The sequence below is a fragment of the Annulohypoxylon maeteangense genome (genome assembly GCF_022496945.1).
Source record: "Annulohypoxylon maeteangense strain CBS 123835 unplaced genomic scaffold GGS22scaffold_4, whole genome shotgun sequence".
In the NCBI taxonomy this organism is placed as follows: Eukaryota; Fungi; Ascomycota; class Sordariomycetes; order Xylariales; family Hypoxylaceae; genus Annulohypoxylon; species Annulohypoxylon maeteangense.
Window position 1 is genome coordinate 1,878,134 of NW_025953251.1, and position 25,335 is coordinate 1,903,468.

Sequence of the window (25,335 nt, forward strand, 5' to 3'; positions counted from 1 at the left end):
TAATATATTATATAATAAATATTTATTAGTAAACTTAAAAGTTTAAAAAAGTATAATTTATTAAGTAAAAAAAAAAATAAAGAAAATTTTTTAAAAAAAAAAAATCGAAAAAAACTTATAAAATTATAATGTTAATTATTAATTATTTTTTTTATTATTATTAATATTTGTTATTTTTTATAAAACTTTTAAGGGAATGTTAAAATTTTAAGAATTAGATTTATTTTTCGATTTTTATTTTTTTAAAATTTCGTTTAATACCGATACTTAATTTTTTAACTTTTTAATTAGTATAAAATTATTTCTTAAATTAATAATATAATTATATAAATATATACGAATTTATAATTTTTTAAAGTCGTTATTATTATTATTATTACGAAAAATATAATTATTATTAAAAAGTTTAATTAAAGAAATATATAAAAGTAATATTTTATTTTATCGTTATTATTAAGTTTTTATTTAATAAAATTAATATTATTTAATAATTATTATTATTCGAGTTTATTAAGTATACGTATTTATAAATAATTTTTACTTATTTTTTAAAGCCACGGTATTTAAAAGCCGGTTTTTTTATTTTTATAAATTATTCGTTTTATAAAAAATTAATTTAAAAAGGAAAAACATTAATTAACGAAATAAAAGTAAAAAAATTTAAATTTTTCGAAACTTAATAAAAATGGTTTTTTTCGAAATTCGAAACTTAACGATTATAAAGTAAAGTTTAATTTAATTTATATATTTAATGTAGTTTTTAATAAAAATAAGTGTTAAGTTAAAAAAAAATATTAAAGTTAATGTAAATTTATAACTAGTAAATTTTTTTTTAATAATATTTTATTAATCGAATATTAATATATTATATATTTAAGTATTATAAAATTAATAATATTACGAAACTTTATTAAACGTTAAAAAAATTAAGTTAACTTAAAAATGTTAATAAAAATAAATTAAAAACGAGTATTTTTTTATGAAATTAATATTTAAAACTTAAAATTACTTAAATTTATATAGTGTAAATTTAATGGTATATGTATTTTTATTAAAATTATATTTTATATTTAAAAAGTTTTATTTATAAAAATATACGGTAATTATTTATTATTTTTTTTTTTTGTTTTTATCGATTTTTTTTATTATTTAAAGCGATTTAGTAATTTACGTTAATAATTTTATTAATGTTTATTATTATTAAAAAGTTTTTTTATTTTTTACGTGTTTTTTTATATATGGTTTTTTTTTATTATAAAGTTATAATAATAATTATTATAAGAAAACCCCCCCTTTTTTTCTTTTAAAATTAACGGTGACGTACCGTTTAGTTTTTTATAAAAGTAATTATATATAAGTTAAAAACTAAACGTTATTAGTTTATTATGTAATAAAAAATAAGAAAAATAATACGTAAGAAAAATTTAATAACATTATATATAAGTATTTAAATAAACGTTAATTTCGAAATATTAAAAATACTTATAAAAAGTATAAGTATTTATTTTAAATTTATTAAAAAGTAAGTTATTAATTTTTTATTTAATTAATTTATTAATTAAAAATTTTTTTAAAGTATTTAAAAGTTTAAAATATTTTATTATTATATATATTACGATTATAACCATTTAAATACGTGTTTATTTAAATAAGCGGGTATTTTTAATAAATATAATAAGCTATAATTATAATTTTTAAGTTAATTAATATTATTATACGTTATTTTTAATAATAATTTATTATAATAAAATAACGATAATGTTAAATATATTTATTTATTTAAATATTTAAGTTATAAATATTTATTAAAAGTATGAAATAATAACGTTATATTATTATTATATTATTATTATATTATAATTATACCGTAATATTATTAATAATATTATTTTACTTATTTATTCGATTATTTTTATTAATATATTTAATATTATTATATTTTTATCGAAAAAAATAAATAAGTAAAAAAAGAAAAAAAAAGTTTTTTATTATAAATAAATTTAAGTTAAGTAATTAATAAGTTTTACTTTATTTATAAAAAGTATTAACGATAATATTATATAATTTTATAAAATATTATAAAGATTTAATAAAAATTATATTTATTATTTATTTAAATATTTTAATAAAATAACGTTATTATTTTAAAAACGATTTTTAAATAATATAATATTTTTTATAAATTTATAACGGAAGTAATCGATAATTATTTAAGTACTTAATTAAATTTCGTATTAAAAAGGAACGTAATTTTCGTGTTAAATATATATTTACTTAAGTAAATAAATATTAATAATTTTTATTAAAAAAGTTTAAGTTAAATTATTAATTAAATATATTAAGTATAAAATATATAATTTATTAATAATAAATATTTATTTAAGTATTTAAGTAAGTTAATAGTTTTATTTTTTAACGTTAAAAAAGCTTTATAATTGAAAATTATTTTCGAACGTTATTAAGAAAGAAAATAATCGATAAAAAAAAGTTTTTATATTATATTTAAATAAAATATATAAAGTTTTAAACGGGTAAGAATAATAATTTTAAAATAAATTAATTAATATATATTAATATTATTAACGTAATGTTATTATTTAAAAATATTTAAACTAAATTAAAAGTTAAAAGGATAATATATTTTATAATAATAATTTATTAATTAAATAAATAATATAAATAATAACGTTATTTTTTTAATTTAACTTTTCTTAATTAATTACTTAAATATATTATTTTTTAAATATTAAGCTTTTTTAATATATTATTAATAATCGTATTATTTTTTTTTACGTTATTTATATTATTAACGATATAAATATTAAATTTATTTATTTAAGTTAATAAATAAGTGTTTAAAACGAAAAACATTTAAATCGTTTATAAAAAAGAAAGAATATTATTATTAAGCTAAATAAAACTAAATGTTTTTATAGTTAAGTTAAATTAATAAATATTTTTTTAGTTGAAAAAATAAGTCGTATAAATATATAATATTTTTTAAATATAAAAACGGGTAGGAATATAAATAAATGGTAATAATAATATTTATATTATTAAAAAAACGATAAAGAATAAGAAAATAAAAAAATAATCATTAACGGGATTAAAAAAAAGTTATGTTTTTTTTTTTTACTTTTTTTTTAAATAAAATTATTATATTTTATTTTCCCTTTTTAACGAAATCGTATATTACTTACGTTACATGTATACGTAATTTAAGTATTTATTAAGTATTTATTTACTTATTTATTTATTTATTAATAAGTTAATATTTAATAAATATTTATTAAATGTTTATTTTTTTTTTTCGTTAAGGAAATTTTTTTACTTATTTATAAATATTATATATTAATTAATATTAACTTAATATTTATAATATTTTTAAACATATAAATATTTTTTATAAAAATCTTTAATAATTATTAAAAAAAAGTATTTTATTTTAAAAATATTACTATTAAATTATTTATTTATTTAATAAATATTTATTTAAATAATATATACTTTAATATTTAAGTAAATTAATGTTTATTACCGTTAGTTATATTTTTATTAGTTTAACGCGTAATTTAAAATTAAATTATTATTAATTTTATTTTTACGTTACATTATAAACGTATATTTACTTTAAAAACTTTTTTATTTTAAGCTTAAATTTTACCTCGATTAATTTTAATAAAACCATCCGCATTAAAGAAATAGCTTTTTCGAAATATATAATAATAAAATAAAATTTAATTATATTTTATTTAATTAGGAAAATAAAGAATTATTATTATTATTATTATTTTAAATTAAACGTGGTTAATAAAAATTAAGTAAATAAGTAAATAATTATTATTAATTTTTAATAAAATAGTTAAATATTTAATACGTAAATATTTACGTTTAATTTATTATTTAATATTAAGTATTAATTTATTTAATAATTTTTAAAGTTTTTAAATTTAATATATTATAATCGTATTTTTAATTTTTAACGATAAAAAATATACGAATATTTTATTATATTAATTAATAAAACTTTTTCGAAAAAATTAAGTTAATGGTAAATTAACTTAACACGGAATACTTGTTTTTAGAAGTAAAATATTAACATTTTTAACGAAAAAAACGAGCTTATTTATACTTCGAAAAAAGACTTAAAACTTATTAACTTTATCGATAGTAATATAAATTTTAATTAAAATTAAATAAAAACTTTTAATTAAAATTTAAAAAAGAAAAGTTATTTTTTTACTTAATTTACACCGTTTATTAATAATTTTTTTACCGGTAATAATAATAATTAATCGAAAATTATTAATAATATCGATTTAATTAAATATACTTTTTAAATATTAACGAAAGTAAAAAAAATGGTTATAAATAAAATTATTATTTTAATAATAAAAAATTTAAATATATAATTAAATTCGTCGTATTATAATTATTTTAAGAAATTAATTAATTATTATTATAATTTAAAACTAAATAAGTTATATTTTTAAATAATTATTATTTTTATCGAATACGCCGTTATTAAAAATTAAAACTAATTTAGTTTTAATTATTTTTTATTAATTACGAAAGTATATTTTTACATTTTTATCTTTAATTATAGTTATAATTTTTAACGAATTTTAATTACGTACGCGATAATAATTAATATTATTTTACCCTTAAAATGCGTTTATAAAAATTATAAAATAAATTAAAGCTTTTTTTAAAACTATATTATTATATTAAGTTATTTTCGAAACGTTTATATTAAATATTATTATAATAATAATAATAATAAATATTTACATTAATTTAATATATTTTTTATTTATTAAAATTAAACTTTATAATTTAATTAATTATTTTAATTATAATAAATAAAAATAAACATTTTCGAATAACCGGCGTGTTTACGTATATTTTTTTTTCGTTATTAACGCGTATTGTTATTACCGATAAATTTTAATTAACTACCGATATAACGTTTAAAATAATAAAAAACGTTAAAGTTAAATTACGTAATATTATTAACGAAATTAAAAAATACGAACGTTAAAAATTAATAAAAGTTTTTTAAAGTTTTTATTATAAAATTTATGTTATTTTTTTTATTAAATTACATTTAAAACTAAAACGGTTAATGGTATAAAAAGTTTTTAAGTAAATATTAATAAATAATAATAATTCGTTTTTTTTTTTTTTAAATATTACTTTTTCGTGTAAATTATAAAAAAATATACGAATATTTATTTTATTATTTATTTAATATTTAAATAAGTATATAAATAATAAATAAATAAATATTTAAGGAAAATGTTTAATAAGATTTTATTTATTCGTAATATTAATATTAAATACTTTTTATTAAAAATTCTTATATTTAAAAATAATATTACATCGAATTATATTCGTTTTATATTATAAATTTACATATAATTATTTTATATTATACACGTTTATTTTAAATTACGCCGTATATTTATTAAAGTTTAGTTATATTTTTTTTCGTATAACTTTTAATTAAAATTTATAACTTAACGTTATCGTAAAGCTTTTTATTAAACTTTAATTATTATATTAAATTAATAAACGTAGTTAATTATTATTACGCTTAATTTAAAAAATAACGTTAAATATAATTATACGTAAATTATTAAAAATAATTACGTTATTATATATTATTATAAAATAAAACGAAAAAATATAAAAAGTAAATATTAAAGTTATTATATAAAAATTTTAAACGGTTTTTCGGGTTATTTAAATGTTAATTATTAATAAATTTTATACGGGTTAAATTTTAATTTTATTTAATTTTTAATAAATATAAACGTTTTTAAATATATTAATATAATAATTTATAATTTATTTATAAAGTAAAATTATTCTTCGTATTTATTTAATAAAAATATATTATTATTATAAATAACTTTAATTAATTACTTAAAAATTTAATATAATTATATTTAAATTTAATAATAACGATAGCCGTTTATTTTTAACGTTATTATTTTTTTTTTATCGGGTTTTTTAATAAAAATTATTAAAAAAAAGTTAATTTATATAATCGAAAAAAAATAATAAATTTTAAACGAGGTTATAAAAATTATAATAATTAAACGCGTAAAATTAAATATAATTAATTTATTTAATAATTTATTAATTTTTATTTTAAATTTAAGAAAATTTAATAATATAATTTAAAATTTATAATATATAATAAAAACCTTTTTAAAGCAAGTAAAAGAAATGTTAAAACGCGAATTTACCGATAAGAACGATTTAGAAAATTACTTTTAACGTTTTAACGAACTTTTATATTACGTTAAAAAACTTTTTATTAATTTATTATTTACCGTAATTAAATTATAATTATTTTTTAACATTATTAAAATTTAAAGCGAATTATTTAAACAATTTAATCGATTTTACTTATTTATTAATTTTTAAGAAATTAAAGCGCGAAAATTCCTTCGTTATAAAAATATTCCCGAAATATTAAATATTATATTTAATATATTTAACGATATTTTTATAATTAATAAAATATAAGTAAAACATTTTTATTATTTATCGTTTAAATATAAAAGTAAGTTTATTAATTATTAAATAAATAATATTTTTAATTAATTTATTCGGTTTTAACTTAATTTTTTCGAAAGTATATTTTAATTTAAAAATTTTATTAATTTTAACGATTACGATAATAAACTTGCCGTTTTATAAATTAACGAGGAGGTATTATTTTATTAACGTTAAAATTTAAATAAAAAATTATTACTTTTTTTAACGTTTAAACATTAAATTATTTTTAAGTTTAATTTATCGTTTTTAATAATTTAAAAGTAAATTAATATAATAATTAATTTTTATTAATGATTTTATTAAATAATTTTACGTATTTTATTTAATTATTATATTTAAAATATATTATAAAGAAAGTTTATATTCACGTATAATATAATTAATATTATTTTAATTTATTAAATAATTATTACTTTTTATAATTTTATTAATTTAATTAATAATTTTATAATTAAAATAATTTTATTAATTTATTTTATAATATTATAATTATATTTTAAAAGGTTAATTAAGTAAGTATAAACTATATAAATTTTATAAAAATATTAAAAATGTTTTTTTTAATAAAAACGAGGAAGTAAGGAATTAATAGTTTTTTTTTTTAAAAAAAAATATTTAAATTTATATAAATATTTTTATAAAAATAAATATATTAATTTAAGCTTAGTTTTTTTTCGTAAGGTTTTTTTTATTTAAAAAACTTTACATGTTAATTATATTAAATATATTAATTAATATTTCTTTTTAAATATCTTTTTTTTTTAAATGCTTTTTTATCACGTAAAAATATTCGTATAATTTTCACGTGATAAGAAAACATTTAAAAAAAAGAAATAATTAAAAAGAAATATATATTTAATATAATTATATTAATATTATTATACTTCGTTTAGTTAAATTATAATAATAAATTTCTTATTAAAAAGTTAATTAAATTTATTATTACTAAATTTATTATTAAATAATTTTTAAAAGTCGAATTTTTCGATTATTTAAACGGAACCATAGCGGGAACCCCTGGATCGCAAGAATGATTCTAAACCCCATAGAAGCATTACATGCATAAGATCGATAGAAATTAGAAGAAACCATTCTCGATCGCAGAATGATTTCTTCTAATTTCTATCGATCTTATGCATGTAATCATTCTATAAGGTTTAGAATCATTATATCAAGTCTAGAATGTTTCTAATATAAGGAATGGTTTCTTCTAATTTCTATCGATCTTATGCATGTAATGCTTCTATGAGGTTTAGAATCATTCTATTGAATGTATAATTCTAATATAAAGAGTAGTTTCTCCTAATTTCTATCGATCTTATGCATGTAATGCTTCTATGGGGTTTAGAATCATTCTTGCGATTTAAGGTAAATCGATCTAAGGTAAATCGATCTAAGGTAAATCGATCTAAGGTAATCAGATTAGCAATCTGATCTCAAGGTTATTCAATAGATAGATTTGTACATACATATCTAGATCGATTCGAAGGTAGGTAGGTTCATCTATAATTAGGTCAGCAATCTGATCTCAAGGTTGTTCAATAGATAGATTTGTACGTACGTATCTAGATCGATTCGAAGGTAGGTTCATTTGTAAGTAATTAGGTCAGCAGGTTTATTTGAACGTATATCAAAGGTATGTTTGTACGTACGTTGATCTGAAGGTAGGTAGGTCGATCTGGACGTAGGTAGGTCGATCTGGAGGTCAGTAGGTTGATCAGAACGTATATCAAAGGTAGGTATATTGTACGTACGTATCTAGGTGGCTAGATCGATCTGGAGGTAGCTAGGTCGATCTGAAAGTAGGTTGATTTGTAATTAGGTAAGTCGATCTGTAGGTAGGTAATTAGGTAATTACTTAGATACGTACCTTGATCAAATGATTCAAAGGTTGATTGCTTGATTGATTATTAGGTAGGTAGGTAAATAAGTAAATAAATAAATAAGTAGGTACGTACGTATGTATGTATGTATGTATGTATGTATGTATGTATGTATGTATGTATGTGGGTAGGTAGGTAAATTAATAGATTGTATGATTGTATGATTGAAAGATGAAAAAATAAAAAGATGTAAAGATGAAGAAAAAGATGTAAAGATGAAGAAGTAGAAAGATTAGCAAGGGAAGGTACCTAGTAGGTAAATAGATAGGCAAGAGGTAGGAAATAGAAGGGAAGGTAACGAAGGCGGTAGGTATTCTGCCAGATATTAGAAGTAATGAGGGTATCGCCAAAATAGAGGTAGGAAGGTCAGGTACGAGGCTCAGGTTTTAATCACCTACCAAGGTAGATCGAATAAATCGAATAAATCGAACTGATCAAACTGATCAAACTGATCAAACTGATCGAATTGACTGACTGAATTGACTGAATTGACTGAATAGATCGAATAGATCGCATACGTATTTTCTAAGGTAGGGAGATTGAACTGATTGAACTGATTGAATAGATTGAATAGATTGAATAGATTGAATAGATTGAATAGATTGAATAGATTGAATAGATTGAATACGTACGTATTAAGGTAAATCGATTGAATTAATTGAACAGGTTGAATTGATTGAATTAATTGAACGGGTTGAATTGATTGAACTGATTGAACTGATTGCAGATCGAGGAATGATTCTTTGTTGTTTACTGATTTCATTGCAATCAAAGGAATGATTCTTATAATATTTCAGTAAAAGTGAGGTTATTCAGAAGGTGGTCTGGAATGATTGCAGTTCAAGGAATAATTCTTCCTTATTTGCTGATTTGATTCTAATCTAAAGAATGATTCTAGTATTATTCGATAGAATGATAGCTATTAATAACAATGATTTGATAGTAAGGAATGATTCTCGAAATAATTCAGGAAAAGTGAGGTTATTTCAGAAGCATTGTATGCGAAAGAATGATTCTAAGGGATGAATAATTCGATCAATGTACCTTCTCACCAAATTTGTATGGGAAGGTACTTACACCGAGTCAAAATATTCTATTCATAATAATATTTCTATTCGAAGAATAATTCTTAAAAACCCCCTTTTCCCGCTACGGAAATTAACCGAATATTATATTTAATAATATAATTATAAGCTTTAATACGATATAATTATTCAATTTATATTAATTAATTTTAGCGGTTATAATTAACGATATTAGCGAATAAAAATTTTAAAAATCGGTTATAACTTTTTAACGATAAACGATAAAAGTATTTTAAATATATATCGTTAAATAATTATACTTTTTTAAATATTTTAATTAAGGTTATTAAAAAATCGAAAATAAAAATTTAACCACGTAAATTTATTATTTTATCGATTTAAAATTTTATAAGTAAATATAAACGTTTTAAATAATTAATAAAATTATTTTAAACTTTAATTAAATCGAAAAAATTATATATAAATTTAATAAAATTAATAAAATTTTAAAAAAAAGTGTTAATATAAGTTATTAATTTTATATACCGGTTAATATAAATTTTTAAATTATAAACCATGGAAGAATTTTTAAAAAACATTTATATAAAACGTTTTTAAAAGAAAATAAAATTAAATTTTAATTAAATAATAATATTAATTATTTTAATATAAAAGTTAATAAATATACGGAAGTTTTTTAATAAATTATTTGTTATTTTTTTAAAGCGTTTAATTAGTTTTTTTTCTTTTTTTAATTTTAAGGTTTAACGTTTTTTCGTTAACGAAAAAAAAGGGTTATTTAATATAAAAAATGTAAATATATGTAATTAATATAAGTTATTTATTATATAAAAATTTAACGTCGATAAATTTAAAACGTTAATAATAAAAATGTTATTTATTATGTTTAATTAATTTATATATATATATATATATATATGTATATATATTTTAAATATTAAAAGTATATATTAAAAAAAATATATAAAAAATTTAAGTATAAAAAAAAAAAAAGAAAAATAATATTTTTTTAATTATTATAATAAACGAGTTATTAATTTATAAAACGATTATAAATAATATATTTTTATATTAAATAATAATTAATAAAAATATGCATAAAATAATCGTTAATATAAAATTAATAACGAATTTTTATATAATTATTTATTAATATAAGTTATAAAATGTTTTTAATTAAGTTAATTATTAAATTAAAGGGAGGAAATATAAAATTACCGATTAAATAATTACATATTTATATTAAAAATTAATTTTAAAGTAATAATAAAACATGAAAAATATGTTATAAAATTTTTTATAACGTTTTATTAAAAAAAGTATTATTATAAAATAATAATGCTTAAAAAATAAATGTTTATAATTTTTTATTAAATGATATTTTATTACGTATAAAATTTTAAATAATTATAATATAATTACTTAATGATATTATAAAAATAATTTTAAATAATATTACTCGCGTAATATAAAATATGGATTTTTCCACGTAATACCCCGTTAAAAATTAAAAATATCTTTTTTCGCATATAAATTACCGTATAATTATTTATACTCGTAATAATTTAATTAATATAAAATTAAAACCTTATTTCATTTATATATTTTTAACTTTAACTTATTTTAATTTAATAAAATAAATTAATAAAAATACGAAACTTAATTTAATTAAAAATTTAATTAATTATTTTTTAATTAATATAAAGTATATTTATATTATTTATAAATTAATAAATATATAAATAGTTAAAATAAAAGGCATATTTTAGTAATAAGGTTAATATTTCTTTTAAAATTAAAAGTTATTAAATTTATTATTAAAATATACGTTTTAATTTAACTTATTATTTTATAATTAATTTAAATTTTAAATATTTATAATTAAATTAATATAAAAAACCGTTAAAAATTAAATTAAATAATATTAATTATATATTATTAAACTTTTTTATTAATTAATTATTTAAGTTTAAAATTGTTAATATATTTTATATAAAAAATTAAGGGACTTTTAATTAAAAGCTTATTAAATAACTAATATATAACTTTATTTTTAATTATTTTTAATTTAATTAACTTTTAATTTTAACGGTTATAATTTATATTAATTAAATTTCTTTTAAAAGCTTTTTCGATTAATATAAAGTTTATATTTTTATTAATTTATTTTATTAAATGAAAATAGGTTAAAATTAAAAGTATATAAGTATAATAAAATATAATTAAAATTTCGAAAATTATTAATTAAATTATTATTAATATATGTATTTATACCGTAATTTATATACGAGGAAAGGTATATTTAATTTTAACGGGGTATTATGTAAAAAGAAATTATTTTTTATATTATACGAATAATATCACTTATAATTTTTCTTAAAAAAAAAACTTTAAAAGAAAATAAAAAATTAAAGAAAAAAAGATAATATTTATTTAAAAAATTAAATATTAAGTTAAGTATTATTATTAAAATTATATTAAAATATATATATATTACTTATTTATTTAAATAAATAATTAAAGTTAATATATTAATTAAATATTAAATTAATTAAATAATTTAACATATAAATTTTTATATTTATTTTTATAACTTATAAAAAATATTTATTATAATTATTACCATTTAATAATTAACGTTTATATTATAAAAGAAAAAAACGTTTTATAAAAATATTATAATAAAGTTTCGAAATTTTTATTAAAAAAGATTTATTTAAATATTCATTACTTATATTATTATTATTAAAATTAAAATTAAAAGAAAATAATAATAATAATATATACGTATTTAAATTATTAAACCGAGTAAATTTAAAAAGCTTAAATTTTTTTTTATTAATATTAATATTATTATCTTTTTTTTCTTTTTTTTCTTTTTTATTAGTTAAATATATTATTCGTTTTTTCTTAACGAAATATACTTAACGATATTTTTTTTTATTAACTTTATCTTAAAAACGCTTTTTATTATTAACTTTAACGAATAATAAAAATAATTTTATAACTTAATTTATTAAGCCGGTATGTTTTATTATAATCTTTAAATTAATATTAAAAGTTAATAAATCTCGTATTAAAAGCTTAAATAAGTTTCGTTAAGTTTAAAAAATATAAAAAGTATTATTTTAAAATATAAATTAAATAAAACGAACGAATAAAAATTTATGGGAAATATCGTAAAAAATATATAATTTATAATTATAATATAACGTTTATTATTCGAAAAAATAATGAAGTTATAAATATAAAATATATAATATTAATTTATATTTATTACCGGTATATTTTAAAAATATAAATAACTTTATTTAATCGAATATATAATAAATATTAAAACGAAATAATAAATTATTAATTAAATCGTTTAACGGTATTTAAATAAATAAGTCGTAAAAATATTATATTATATTATTTATAAAATATTAATTTTTTACGAATTAAAAAATAATATAAGTGTATTAATTTTCGTAAAATGCTTATATAATATAATAATATTTATTACGTGTAATAATAATGTTAATATTTATTCGTAATAAAATCTAAGCTTTATATTAAAAAACGGGGAAAATTTTAATATTATTTTAAATTTTAAGTAAATTATTATAAAGAAATATTTAATTATTAAAGTTTAACGTAATAAGGTATTAAATTATAATAAATTAACGACTTTTTAATTTTACGAATTACGTTAAGTTTACTTTTTAAGTACGTAAAAATAAAAAAGTAATAAAAACTTTTACGTAAAATATTATTAAAAAAATAAATAATATAACGCGCGTTTAAATTAAACGTTTCGATTAAATATAAATAATTTTTATTATTTTTATTATAAAGCTATATATTTTTAACTAATATATAATATATAAAATATATTAAATTATAATTAATGTTATTATTATTTAAAATAAAAAAGTATAATAATAAAAAATAACTTTAAAAATATCCGGGATAAAAAATATTAATACTTAAAATTATAATTTATATTATAATGTTTATATTTATAAAGTAAAAAAAAATAAAAAGAACGATTATAACTAAAAATAACTTTTTAAATTTCATTACGTATATTTAAAATAAATAAATTAATTAATTATAATAAAACGTTAAATAAAAACGTTAAGTAATAAAAAAGTAATAAATAATAATTATAAGTTAAAATAAAACATTTAAGTTAAATAAATAACGTTACGACTTAATTTAAAACGTTTTAATTTAACGATATTTTAAATTAAAAAAACTTTAAAAATTATATAATAATTTTTATATATATATTTTACAAGTTAAAATTTTTTCAACTCTTTATTTATTTTTTTAAAACTTATAATAATTTAAAAATTAAATATTTAAAATCGTAAAATTAAAAGTTTTAATTATAAAATAATTTTATAAATATATTATGTTTTAAAAAGATATTATTTAAATAAGAAAAAATTAAAATAAATATATTAATAAAGTTAATTTATTAAAAAATAAAGTATTATATAAAAGTCTCGTTTTATTTTCGTAATTAATTAACTTATATAATAAAACACTTATTATAAATTTTAATTAATTATTATAATAAAATAACTTTTATAATTAAATTATTATTATATTTTAAAAGAATAATTTTTAATTTTATAAATTAATTATTTTATATTATTTAAATATATAAGAAAAAAAAAATAATATTTAATTAATATATTTAATTATAACTTATTTAAATACTTAAAAATTATCGAACTTAAAACTTATTTTTTATTAAACTCGAAACTTATTTTTTATTAAATTCGAAACTTATTTTTTATTAAATTTTATTAAAGTATTAATTACGTAACGTAATAATATTATATATATATAAAAGTTTTTATAATTTATTATTATAAGTTTTATTATTATTTATATTTAATTTACGGAAAATTATATTTAACTTATAGCTTAAGAAAATAATTAATATTAATTATAAATTAATATATAAACTTTTATTTAATATATTTTTAATTTTATTAACCGTGGTTTTAAGTTTATTAATAATTATATTATTTAAATTTTTAAAAAGTTATAACGTAATTATATAATTATTAATATTATTATTAACGAAGCGTGAAATTATGTTTTTATTTTTATAATAAACGTATAATTAATATTTTAATATATAAAAATAATAATTAAAAAGAAAAATTTACGAAACGATAAAATAAAACTTAAAATTATTAAACCGGGTATTAATATTAATAACATTTATTTTAAACGTAGTAATATTTATTTTAAGCGTAATAATATTAACTTTAAAAATAATAATATTTTCTTTAAAAGTGGTAATATTTATTTTAAAAGCGGTAATATTTACCTTAAAAATGGTAATATTTTTTTTTAAAGTTACGATATTAACTTTTAAAAATATAACGTTAATTTTAAGTTTTACTACGTTAATTTTAAATATAATAATTAATATTAAACGTGTAAATATTACTTTTAATAATATTAATATTTATTTTTATTTTTTAAAAAATAGTTACGATTTATTAATTATGGTTAATTATAAATAAGTTATTATATAACGATAATTCATTTATAATTTAAAATATATATTCCGTTATAATTAAAAAATCGAGTTAAAGTTTTAATTCCATAATATATATAATAAATATAAAGTAAGAATTTAAAAAAATAATATTTAAATTAATAATTTAAGTAAATAAAGTTTTAAAAAAAATTATTTAAAAAAATATTTTTATAAAAATAAATAATGAGGATTTTACACGTTATATTATATTAATTATATTTAAATATTTATTTTTATATTTTTAACTTATAAAAAAATAACTTAAGTTTAATATTATTAATATATTTAAAAAAATATATAAAGTATATATAAATTTAAAATAATTATTATATAAATAATATTTTTATAATAAAAATAGTTTTAAAAATTATTATTAAATAAATTTTTAAATATTTAGGTTAAAACTTTTTAATATATATATAATAAAGAAAATTTTATATAAATAAAAGTTATACCGTTTAAAATTAAATTAAATTAAGTTTAAAGTTATATATATAATTATAATTATTATATAAACATTTTTAATTTTTATTTTAAATATTATAAATAACGTTATAAATTAATAATAATGTAATAAAATATATTATTATAAATTAAATTAAATTAAATTAAATAAATTATCTCGTATAATGTAAGGTTTTTTTTTTTTTTTTTAAAAATAATGTAAATTTTATATATTTATTAAAAATTAAAAGAAATAAATAATTAAATATTAAAACATTTATAATTAATATTATTTACGTTATATAATTTTAATTAATACGCGCGTTATATCGAAAAAAAGCTTAACGTTAATTCGAACGCGTTTTAAATTATATTAAAATTTTATTATATATTTAATTAACTTTAATTATTTATAGTTTAATTTATTTAACGTTTTAATTTTTTTAATTTAATTTAATTAAAAACGCTTAATTTAAATTATATGTTATTTCTTTTTTTAATTTTTAAATTTTCATTTAATTATAATATTTAAAATTAAAAACTAATTATTATTTCGATTAATTTAAATTAATTTTAACTTAATTTAATTTCAATTATAAAATTTTAATTTAATTTTTTATTAATTTTAATATAATTAAATTTATTTAAAAACGTGTTATAAAAATAATTAAATTATTTTAATTATTAAACTTTTAAAAGTATTTTAAATGTAAAATAATTAATTAAAAATTTAATATTATAAAAAAATATAAATTTTAAAATTAAGTTTAAAAGCTTAAATTACGGTATTTAATTTTTTATTTAATATATATAAAATAATATATATACGTTTTACCGGCGTTTTTCCGGTTTTATATAACGTAAGTAATATTTATATACTTAATTATTTAAACTTATATAATTTCGAAAGTACGAAAGTTTATTAATAAATATTTCGATTAATTAAAAAACATATATTCGAATTTAAATTACATTATTAAAATAATAAAGTTTTTATAAAAGTTTAATTTTAATTAATTAAAAAAATATTATAGTTTTATATTATTAAGCACGGTTATAAAAGTTACATACTTATTAAATATTTATTTACTTTACTACTTTTTTTATTATATTTTTATTTATAAAAATTATTTTACGTTTAATCGAGAAAAAAATTAATAATTAAGTATTTATAAAATTAAAATTTAACTTATAAAATTCTCGTTAAATTTATAAAAGTTTCGTTAATTTTTAATTTTAAGGATAAAATAAATAAAAAGCTTTATTTATATATATATCGTATTTTTTATAATAAAAATAATTAAAAACTCCTCGCATAATAACGTTATTATTTTTAAATTTTTTAATTTTATTTCGTAACTTAAATAATATAAAATAAAATAAATAATAATACGTATACTTTTAATATAATTAGTTTTTTAATATTTATATTAAGTTCGGTTTATTTATTAAATAAATGTATATATATAGTTTTAATATTTAGTAATAAATAATTATTTTTTAAAAAAATAAGTTATAATATTTATTTATAATAATTTATTTATTAAATAATTATATATTTAAAAGTTATTTATTTTATTAAAGAATATTTAAAGTTAAAAAAACGTAAATTTAAATTATTATTTAAAAATAAAATTTTAAGCGTAAAAAAAGTTTATTAAATATCGGTTTTTTTCCAAGTTAATAATTAAAAGTTTATAAAATTAAAATTAAATTTATAAAATCCTTATAAAAGTTTTATTTATAATTAATTTTAAAAATAAAATAAATAAAAAACTTTATTTATATATATACCGTATTTTTTATAAAAAAAGTAGTTAAAAGTTTTTTACGTAATAACGTTATTATTTCTTAATTTTTTAATTCCGTTTTATAATAAAGTTAATTATTATAATTTTTATTATCGTTATTATTATTATTACGAAAAAGTTATAAAAATATAAAAGATAATATTTTTAATAAACTTAAAAAATAATATTATATATTAATAATAATATTTTAAAGTAATTAAATTTATATTTAACGTAATTTTTACTAAATAAATACGTACTTAATTTTATTAATAATATCGTTTTTTTTACGTTTTTTTTTTTTCGTTTTTTAATAAAAAAAATATAATATAAACCGTTACGGTATACGTTTAAAAATATAAGTTATTAAATAAATTATAAAGATTTTATATTTAAGTATAAAATGTAAAACTTAATTTAACACGTTTAATATATTTTTAATAAAGTTTTAAAATAATTATTTATATAAATAATAATTTTTTAACGTTAATATTAATTATTATTATTATTATTATTTTATTTAATAAAAGGAAAAAATTAAATTAAATATATTAAATTAATAAGTAACTTTTTTTAAGAATTAAATATTAATTATAAAAAAAATAATATTAAAAATTTAAATAATAAGTAAAAATATAAATAATAATTAATAAAAGTCGTTTAATTTTTATTTAAATATTATTATATTTATAAGTTTTTTTAAATATTATCGTATTTTATATTTAAATAAAATTTATTATTAAAATAAAATATATTTACTTTAAAATAAGTTAAAAATTTAATATAATAAATATTAATTTTTTTTAATTACTTTTTAAAAATTAAATGTTTAAAATAAAAAGTTTTATAATTTTAATATTTAATTATATTTATTTAAAAAAAAAAAGAATTTAAATATAAATAATTAAATAATTTACTTTTTTTTTAAAAACTTATAATTTTTTTTATAATAAAATAATTAATTTTATTAACGTTAATTTGCGTTAAGCTTTAAATAATTACTTAAATATAACGTTAAAATAAAAAAATTAATTAAATAAGTAAATTATAAAATTTAAATATTAACGTAAAATTAAAAAATAAAATAAAAAATAAATAATATATAATATATATTTAATAAAAAATAAAAATAAGTTATGTTTTTTTTTAAGTTTAATAAATATTTACTTATATAATTTTTATTTTATTTTTTCCTTTATTAATAAGCCGTAAAATTTAATAATAAAAATTAACGTCGTTTTCCCGTTTTAACTTATTAAATTAAAAACTTTATAAAATAAAAAATATTCTTATTTATAATAAATATATATTTACTTAAGTATTAAAAATATTATCATTAAACATTAATAACGCTTTGTAAACTATAAAGCACAGTGTAAGTCCCATATATACTGCTTATTCATACTGTGTACATTTCAATACATTAATTGAATTGGCGGGTTGGCGGATACGGGCTTATGGTCCACCCTACCCCGCCCCCTTTTCCAACCATCATTGACTAACCCCATTCTCACAGCGGCACTGGAACCCATCGTCTTCCACATCCCCATCAGATCAAAGACGTGACTTAGTCCGCGCCTTCATGAATTTAGAAACCATCCCAAAAGAATGGGACACCACAGGCCGCCAAAGCCACTCCACACGCACCATGGAACGCATCCCAACCGCCGACGAAATCCGCGAGATCCTCGCTCCCTGGCGTCCCCTCCGCTGGCGTCAGGCCGCCTTGACCATATGGAAAAGCCGTGACGACGAGGCAATCTGGCTGCGTACCCACTACGCCCACGGCGACGATAAATTCGCCGAGTGGCGCGACATCGACGAAGACTACGACCCAGCGTTCGATGAGGGCTCTGCTTTCTGGACGAAACTCGACGATCCTGAGATATTGGATTTCGGGGAGAGCTGGGAAAGGGTGTTTGATGTTCTGCCTGAGCTTGCGGGGCCTCAGCAGGGGTATTCTCGGGGGTTTGGGAGTGGGTATTCGGGTGATTATCTGCCTTCTTTACGTCAGAGACTCAGGGACGCTGTTGCTCGTGCGGAGGATAAGGGGGAGGAGGTTGAGCATGGACATGCTGGGACAGGGCTACAGGTTGTGGCTGTGGAGACGTATCTCCTTCTCGCGGACGCTGAGGCGTTTGAAACGAGGAAGCTACGGGTGCTGTTTCTTGATTCTTGGGGAAACATCGTGCGGTACTCGAGGATAGAACCGGAGGATATCTTTGATCTTAGGAGTCGGTGGGGTGCGGCGAAGTATCGCGATGGTGAGTACTGGTTGGATAAGAAGGAGAGAGGTGAACCTGGCGGGGTTCTTGGGGAGAAGTATAGAGCTAGCGGTGAGATTGGCCTTGCTATATATGGTATTGAAGGCTTATGCAAGTAGTTACTGATCTGATTGGGGGTGAAGTTTGGTCATAGTAGAGAATGCTTTGGCCACCCTGTGAAGGCAAAGGGGTTAATACATCTGTTCCTCTAGAGTTACTCTGCAATAGCCGTAAGAGTGATCTCAGGGTTTTCATATCACCTGCCGGCATAATCAAGGGGATAATCATAGAACTTGTGCGGCAAGAAATGGGAAAGGTTCATTTGGTATCTTTAAACGCCAAAAGCAAAACGCCTCCTCGCAGGCCTTCCTATCCGCCAACATCAATATCATAATAGTTCCTCAGTAAAATAACCCTGACCCCAATGTCCCCGCCCCACTGAAACTAGTATCATTATAAGGATTCATGAGGGGGTTGTAGGTCAAGCTGGTAGAGGTCGTAGGCGAAAAGTCGTTCCTCTCCGATATGACGGGTCGGAGAGGCCAAGCCAAGGGACGAAGGGAAGGTGAGATATCACACCAGGATTGGGATATGCTCGTGTTTCTTGACACATCCCACCTTCCCATCGTGCGGGTTAGGTATCTCCCAAGCTTTGGGAGGGTCCCTCTTCTTCCTCTGGCTTCGCTTTAACGACGCGGGATCGACCTCTAGGAGTTTTCCGCCGCAGCAGTCCCAGTAACAGGTACTGATCCACAGCTTGAACTCCTCCAGCTTGACTTGACCCTGGCTCAAGAATCCGCCTCCCAGCTTGCGTGTCTTGTCGCTCTCATCCAGGGCGTCGTTGAACGAGCGCAATTGCCCTATAAAATCAGTTTGTCAGCTTGTCGCTCAGTGTAGAATTATCAAATCTAAGGGTATTACGAACCTGGATGGTACTCGCAAGGACGCTGAAGGATGCTAGCTGCCTTCTCTGGGACGAAACGAGGGACAGGGTAGCGGAACCTCGAGAAACAGTTCTCGCATATCTTGACCCGATCGTTTAAATCCAGCAAGGTGACATTGGCCCCGATAGCTAGCATGGCCAAGCAAGCACCGAGGTTCTCCCTCGCGAAGTGCTGCTGATGCTGGGCCATCACCACCACCTCCCTTGACACGATTGTCTTGGGCAGTGGGGTTTCGTCATCCTTGATCTGAGACAAGATGTAGCTTATATGGTCATATAAGCTCATCTTGTCTAGATCAAGGCCCGCGTAAGAGTATACACTCTTCGCGGCTCCCAGCATCCCCCGGAGGGTGACCCCACGGGGCCCAGGCTTTCCACCCAAAGACGCCTTCTTCGACCAGACTCCGCGCTTATTTGCGCGTCGGGGTTGCGTTGGCGGCGCCGGTTTCTCGGCAGAGCTATCGACATCCGAGCCGTCGACTTCGGATTGACAGCAATCGTCCGCTGGGTTCGACTCGTACCTGTCGATGACCCAGCGGCGAATCTGCCGATTCTTCAGCTTTTTCGCTCGGCGGTCGGTAGCCATGGCCTTGGCCGCTTCGCAAACCTTGCCACTTCTCAATTCCATTATATCCTACATAACATATTAGTAAAGCTTGGAGGGGAGGCGGATTAAATACTATCAACTGACTTTAATGGTGAGAGCGCTCGAAAATAAAACGAGATCTTGGTGCGAGTATGATACGCTGAATTGGCAAGTTAGTCTTGAAGTAGATGACAGACTCTCCAAAAAGGAAAGAATTACCAGAAATGTGAATGTGAATGGTTAGATTTACCAGTATGTCAAGATCGGAAGACGGAATCAAGGTCACACCAGTACGGTCGGACGATAGATTGATTGGAAAGGAAGATAGCGTCCGCAAAGAATAGCCGAAATAAAAGTAACTGAGGCTGGTAGCTACACGCGAAGAAATAACAACGTGCAGTCCGATATAGTCAGTATTTGGGGTTGAGTGATCTGACAGGTAGGTAGCTCGGATGGTGTTCGTGGAAGAAAGGAAAAAGGTTCGGAGAGAAATTAGGAGACGGAGTTAAATAGAAAAAGGAATCGGAGGCTTAGAACTAGAACACTTATTCTGCCAGCAGCGGGCGGTGTACGAAAATGTCTCCCTAGAGATCAGAGCAAGGTGACTCAGTGTAGAGCAGGTTATGTTGGCCATAGTTCCGTTACTGACAATAATTGAGCCAATAATCACGTACGAAATCGCTAATAAGGTTGGACAGTCGAACAATATTGTTCACTTTTTGCCTGCTGCCTAAGGTGGTCGTTCAGGAATCCTCGCATACCGGCTCGAAGCTTTACTAATCATACTTTCGATATATCCTGTTATATTGGTCGTAATGACACCAACTTGTTCGTCTTTATTCTTTCACTGAGGTAGATCAAAGATAAAACCAACGACTGAACAATTAGCCGTAGGATATGATATGTTGAAGTTGAAGGGTTTCTATATATGAAGGAAGGAGATGATGGATGGGTAGCAGTCCGTCGATTATAGATAGTTATATCCACTTCCACCATGACTTTATATTAGATTCATACCGTCAGTATGCAAATTATTCTCTTACTCACTTACAAGCTTCGGCCAAAGACTCACAGAATCGTTTACCCATCTCCATCAATCATCTCCAACTGGTTTTATAGCAAGTTCAAGCAAACTTACTAAGCCATTACTAAGCAGAAAATGTGATTTCGAAATAGGGGTTGATTACTTAAGCACATACCCTCGAATTTTAGGATGATCTACTTCAACGTTGCGCTCTACTGATCTCTAAACGCCTGAAATATAGTTTAGTACGTTAATTGAGTATAATTGAATCGAGAAAACCCTTCAATACTCATATTATAAAGTAACAGATACTCTGTAGAGTTCAAGACAGGATGAAGTGACTTACATAAGCATTTGAAAGGGAAACTTGCTTAGTCATGAAAACATATCATGACTAAGAAGAAAATGAGTCAGCGACTTGTTGACTCAGTAGAATGCACTTTTGCTTCATCTTTCAAGAGTGCAATATTTTGTCGTGTGTCAACAAGTAAAACAAGTGAATAAGAAGGCATGTGATCTCGTTATGTGACTAGGGGAAATTTCAGCTTCAACAGTTTGAGTGGTTCGTCACCGTACGATTCCAAGATTCTCGTAATACCACCATTACCCCAAGTGACTAGATCACATGAAACGTACCACATCGATGAGAGAACGCCCAATACGAATTTACAAGTATACAATCTCTTGATTCTAATGGTATCTTATGCCATAACCGATAACAGTTTACAAAAGTACAGTTGCTCTCCACCAAACCAAACCATGCTCGTCCCATGCATAAACCACCCAAACGGAATGTGACAGAAGTAACCGTATACTCATGGTTCTGTTGCCCCCTCATTAATCCAAAAAAGGCCCAACGTGCAAATGCTATGACGATGATATAACATGTATTCGACGAGCTCAATCCACCTGCGTCAGCTGGAGCAAAGATTCGACGCACCAAACCGTCCACTCGAGCGTGGTCTGCCCTAACCATGTGACCCAGATTATGATCTCGACACAGAGTACGAGACCTTGAACGGCCATCCCGGTAACGAAGTCGAGTCACGAAATCTTCTTGGTACGGTTCTTCGCAACATTAACCTTGCTGCTCAGGATATCCGCCTGGTTATTCACATGGTCCAGCATCTCCGTCTGCTCCTCGACCTCGCGGTGGATCGCCTCAGCCATCTCACGCTGCCTCCGAATAATCTTAGTAAGCTCCTCCACATCCTGGTCCTGCTCCTTCATCATCTGCTTCTGCAAATGCACCACGCCCTGATTATCCAATTCGCGCGTGCGCTCGGTTTCCGGGAGCGGAGCCCCTAGGACCCTCCTCCCCGCCTTCGGCCCGTTCCCGATCAACGCCGCCTTATCCGCTGCTGACGGCATACTCTTCTGCGACGCTTTCGCGGCCGCGGATACCGTCGTGCTTAGCTTATCTAGGTCCTCCCTTTCGACCCGAGCCGCAGCAAGCAGATCCTTGCGCCGTCGAATCTCACCCTCGCCCAACCGTTTCGCGTCCTGCATCGCCCTCAGCCCGTCGCCGAGTACAGCCAACAAGCCGCCAGCCTTAACCAGCGCCTTCTTGGCTGCAGAACCAGCTTCCAGCGCAGCTGAATTATCCGTCGCGCTATCTCGTTTCGCCAAACACCGTCGCGCTTCTTGGAAATCCCGCTTCATCTCACCATGTAGATCCAGCCACGTCCCCGGGTCCTGCGCGGCAGCCGCGTTTGCTGCGTCTTTGTTCGGGATGCCGTAGCCTGCCCTTATGCTCGCTGCACTGTTACCGGTGCTGCTCATGCTCGGGAGATTGAGGAAGGTGCGCCACGCCGGCGTGTCGCGCCATCGTCGGTCGGGGGACTCTGCAATAGCTCTGAGGTAAGACTCCAGACCGCGTCGGCGGTCTTCGGTTAATTCGGGGGAGGATATGGTTGATTTAAACCATGATTTGCCTGGTAAGGGGGCGGGCGGTGGAACGCCGACTAGGGATGTGAGCGTTTGGTGTAACGTAGCGAAGTCTGAGTATCGTTTTTGTACGACGAAGGTCCGTAGAGGGAGGCGCAATGTGATGTTGTAGAGCGTGTACGGCTTCGAATTGTCGGCCGGTGGGTATTGCGATGTTGTCGGAATGGTTATCTCGGCGGGTGGTGCCATACCCCTAGACTTGACGCGGATATCGATATGATTTAATGAGAATTAAGTAATAAGAGTTATATTTTCCAATGAGTGGTGATATCTATCGAATGTGCTTTTAGTCTTGGGGATTGACGTTGCTGGGGGAGAATATTGTACAGTTGCTGATGATTGGGGATGGAAATGGGAATGGAAGATGAAATGACGAATGACGAATCGCGAATAGGCAGCTGGAAAGGGTTGAGCACGAGACTCGGCGCATGAGACTCGGCGTTGTCGGGTCAAATATGGGGCTTTTAAAGTTTGATAATCGCATGTCTATTACATAAGTATTGTATACGTACATAATGTTATCCTTTGGTGCATGATTATGTAAGGTTATGTAATCGTTGCTTCACCGCGTTCCAGCCTCAGGAAGACGATCTCAATCTTTAAAATTGAACATCGTCTCATCATCCTATAAGCGGTCAATAAGAATGTGACTATTACTTCTCCCTTCATATTTTTTCGTTGAATATGAGTGATGTTTATTATGAAAGACTTGTCGATTCGTATATTGCTAACCACTACTTCTTCAGGGAATTGTCTTATTCATGAGTTTGACCATGAAAAGCAAGCCAAATTAGCTAATCATGAATTGAAAATGAGAAATCAAAATTAATTGGTGAGATGGTTCTTATTGAAAAATGGATTTCAAATGATAATCACCTAGGGCAGCGAAGAAAACCCATAGTGATATTTTAGCTTGGCAAGGAGGTCTAATTAAAATTCCTACAGACGTTGACTTGGCGAAGTTGACAATTGATAGGTACCTTGATCATACCATACAACCATAAAGCCACACGTATTCAATGTATCCCAACGACTATCTATCCAAGATGACGTGTTTTCGTAACGCAAAGCCAACCAATCTCTTGCCTCGGAATCCTCGGAAGCTTAAGAAGTAAGGGTTAAGGTAAATAAGCTGATCATACTGCCATATCAGGTTTTCAAACCCTACCAACATATGAATTTATCTGTGGTATCGTCATGGACGGTGAGTTGAGGCGCCGCTCACCGTGATCAGATTCAACGGATTCTATCAAAGGAGCAGCGGGAGCAAAATAGACAGCGACCCTAATA

General features: G+C 22.2%; 3 protein-coding genes across 3 annotated transcripts; 1 reads left to right on the forward strand and 2 right to left on the reverse strand.

Annotated features, from left to right (window-relative positions):
- The first annotated feature begins 18,765 nt into the window (after window positions 1-18,765).
- GGS22DRAFT_157604 (uncharacterized protein) lies at window positions 18,766-19,923 on the forward strand. Its single transcript, XM_047960523.1, has one exon. The coding sequence runs from the start codon at window positions 18,864-18,866 to the stop codon at window positions 19,662-19,664; it is 801 nt and encodes a 266-aa protein (XP_047821445.1). The 5' UTR covers window positions 18,766-18,863; the 3' UTR covers window positions 19,665-19,923.
- Window positions 19,924-20,118: 195 nt separating this feature from the next.
- GGS22DRAFT_186445 (uncharacterized protein) lies at window positions 20,119-21,116 on the reverse strand (the record flags this gene model as incomplete). Its single annotated transcript, XM_047964459.1, has 2 exons — window positions 20,119-20,405; window positions 20,471-21,116. The coding sequence occupies 2 exons, from the start codon at window positions 21,114-21,116 to the stop codon at window positions 20,119-20,121; spliced, it is 933 nt and encodes a 310-aa protein (XP_047821446.1).
- Window positions 21,117-22,763: 1,647 nt separating this feature from the next.
- GGS22DRAFT_157607 (Phox-like protein) lies at window positions 22,764-24,475 on the reverse strand. Its single transcript, XM_047960524.1, has one exon. The coding sequence runs from the start codon at window positions 24,232-24,234 to the stop codon at window positions 23,143-23,145; it is 1,092 nt and encodes a 363-aa protein (XP_047821447.1). The 5' UTR covers window positions 24,235-24,475; the 3' UTR covers window positions 22,764-23,142.
- Between the last annotated feature and the right edge of the window lie 860 nt (window positions 24,476-25,335).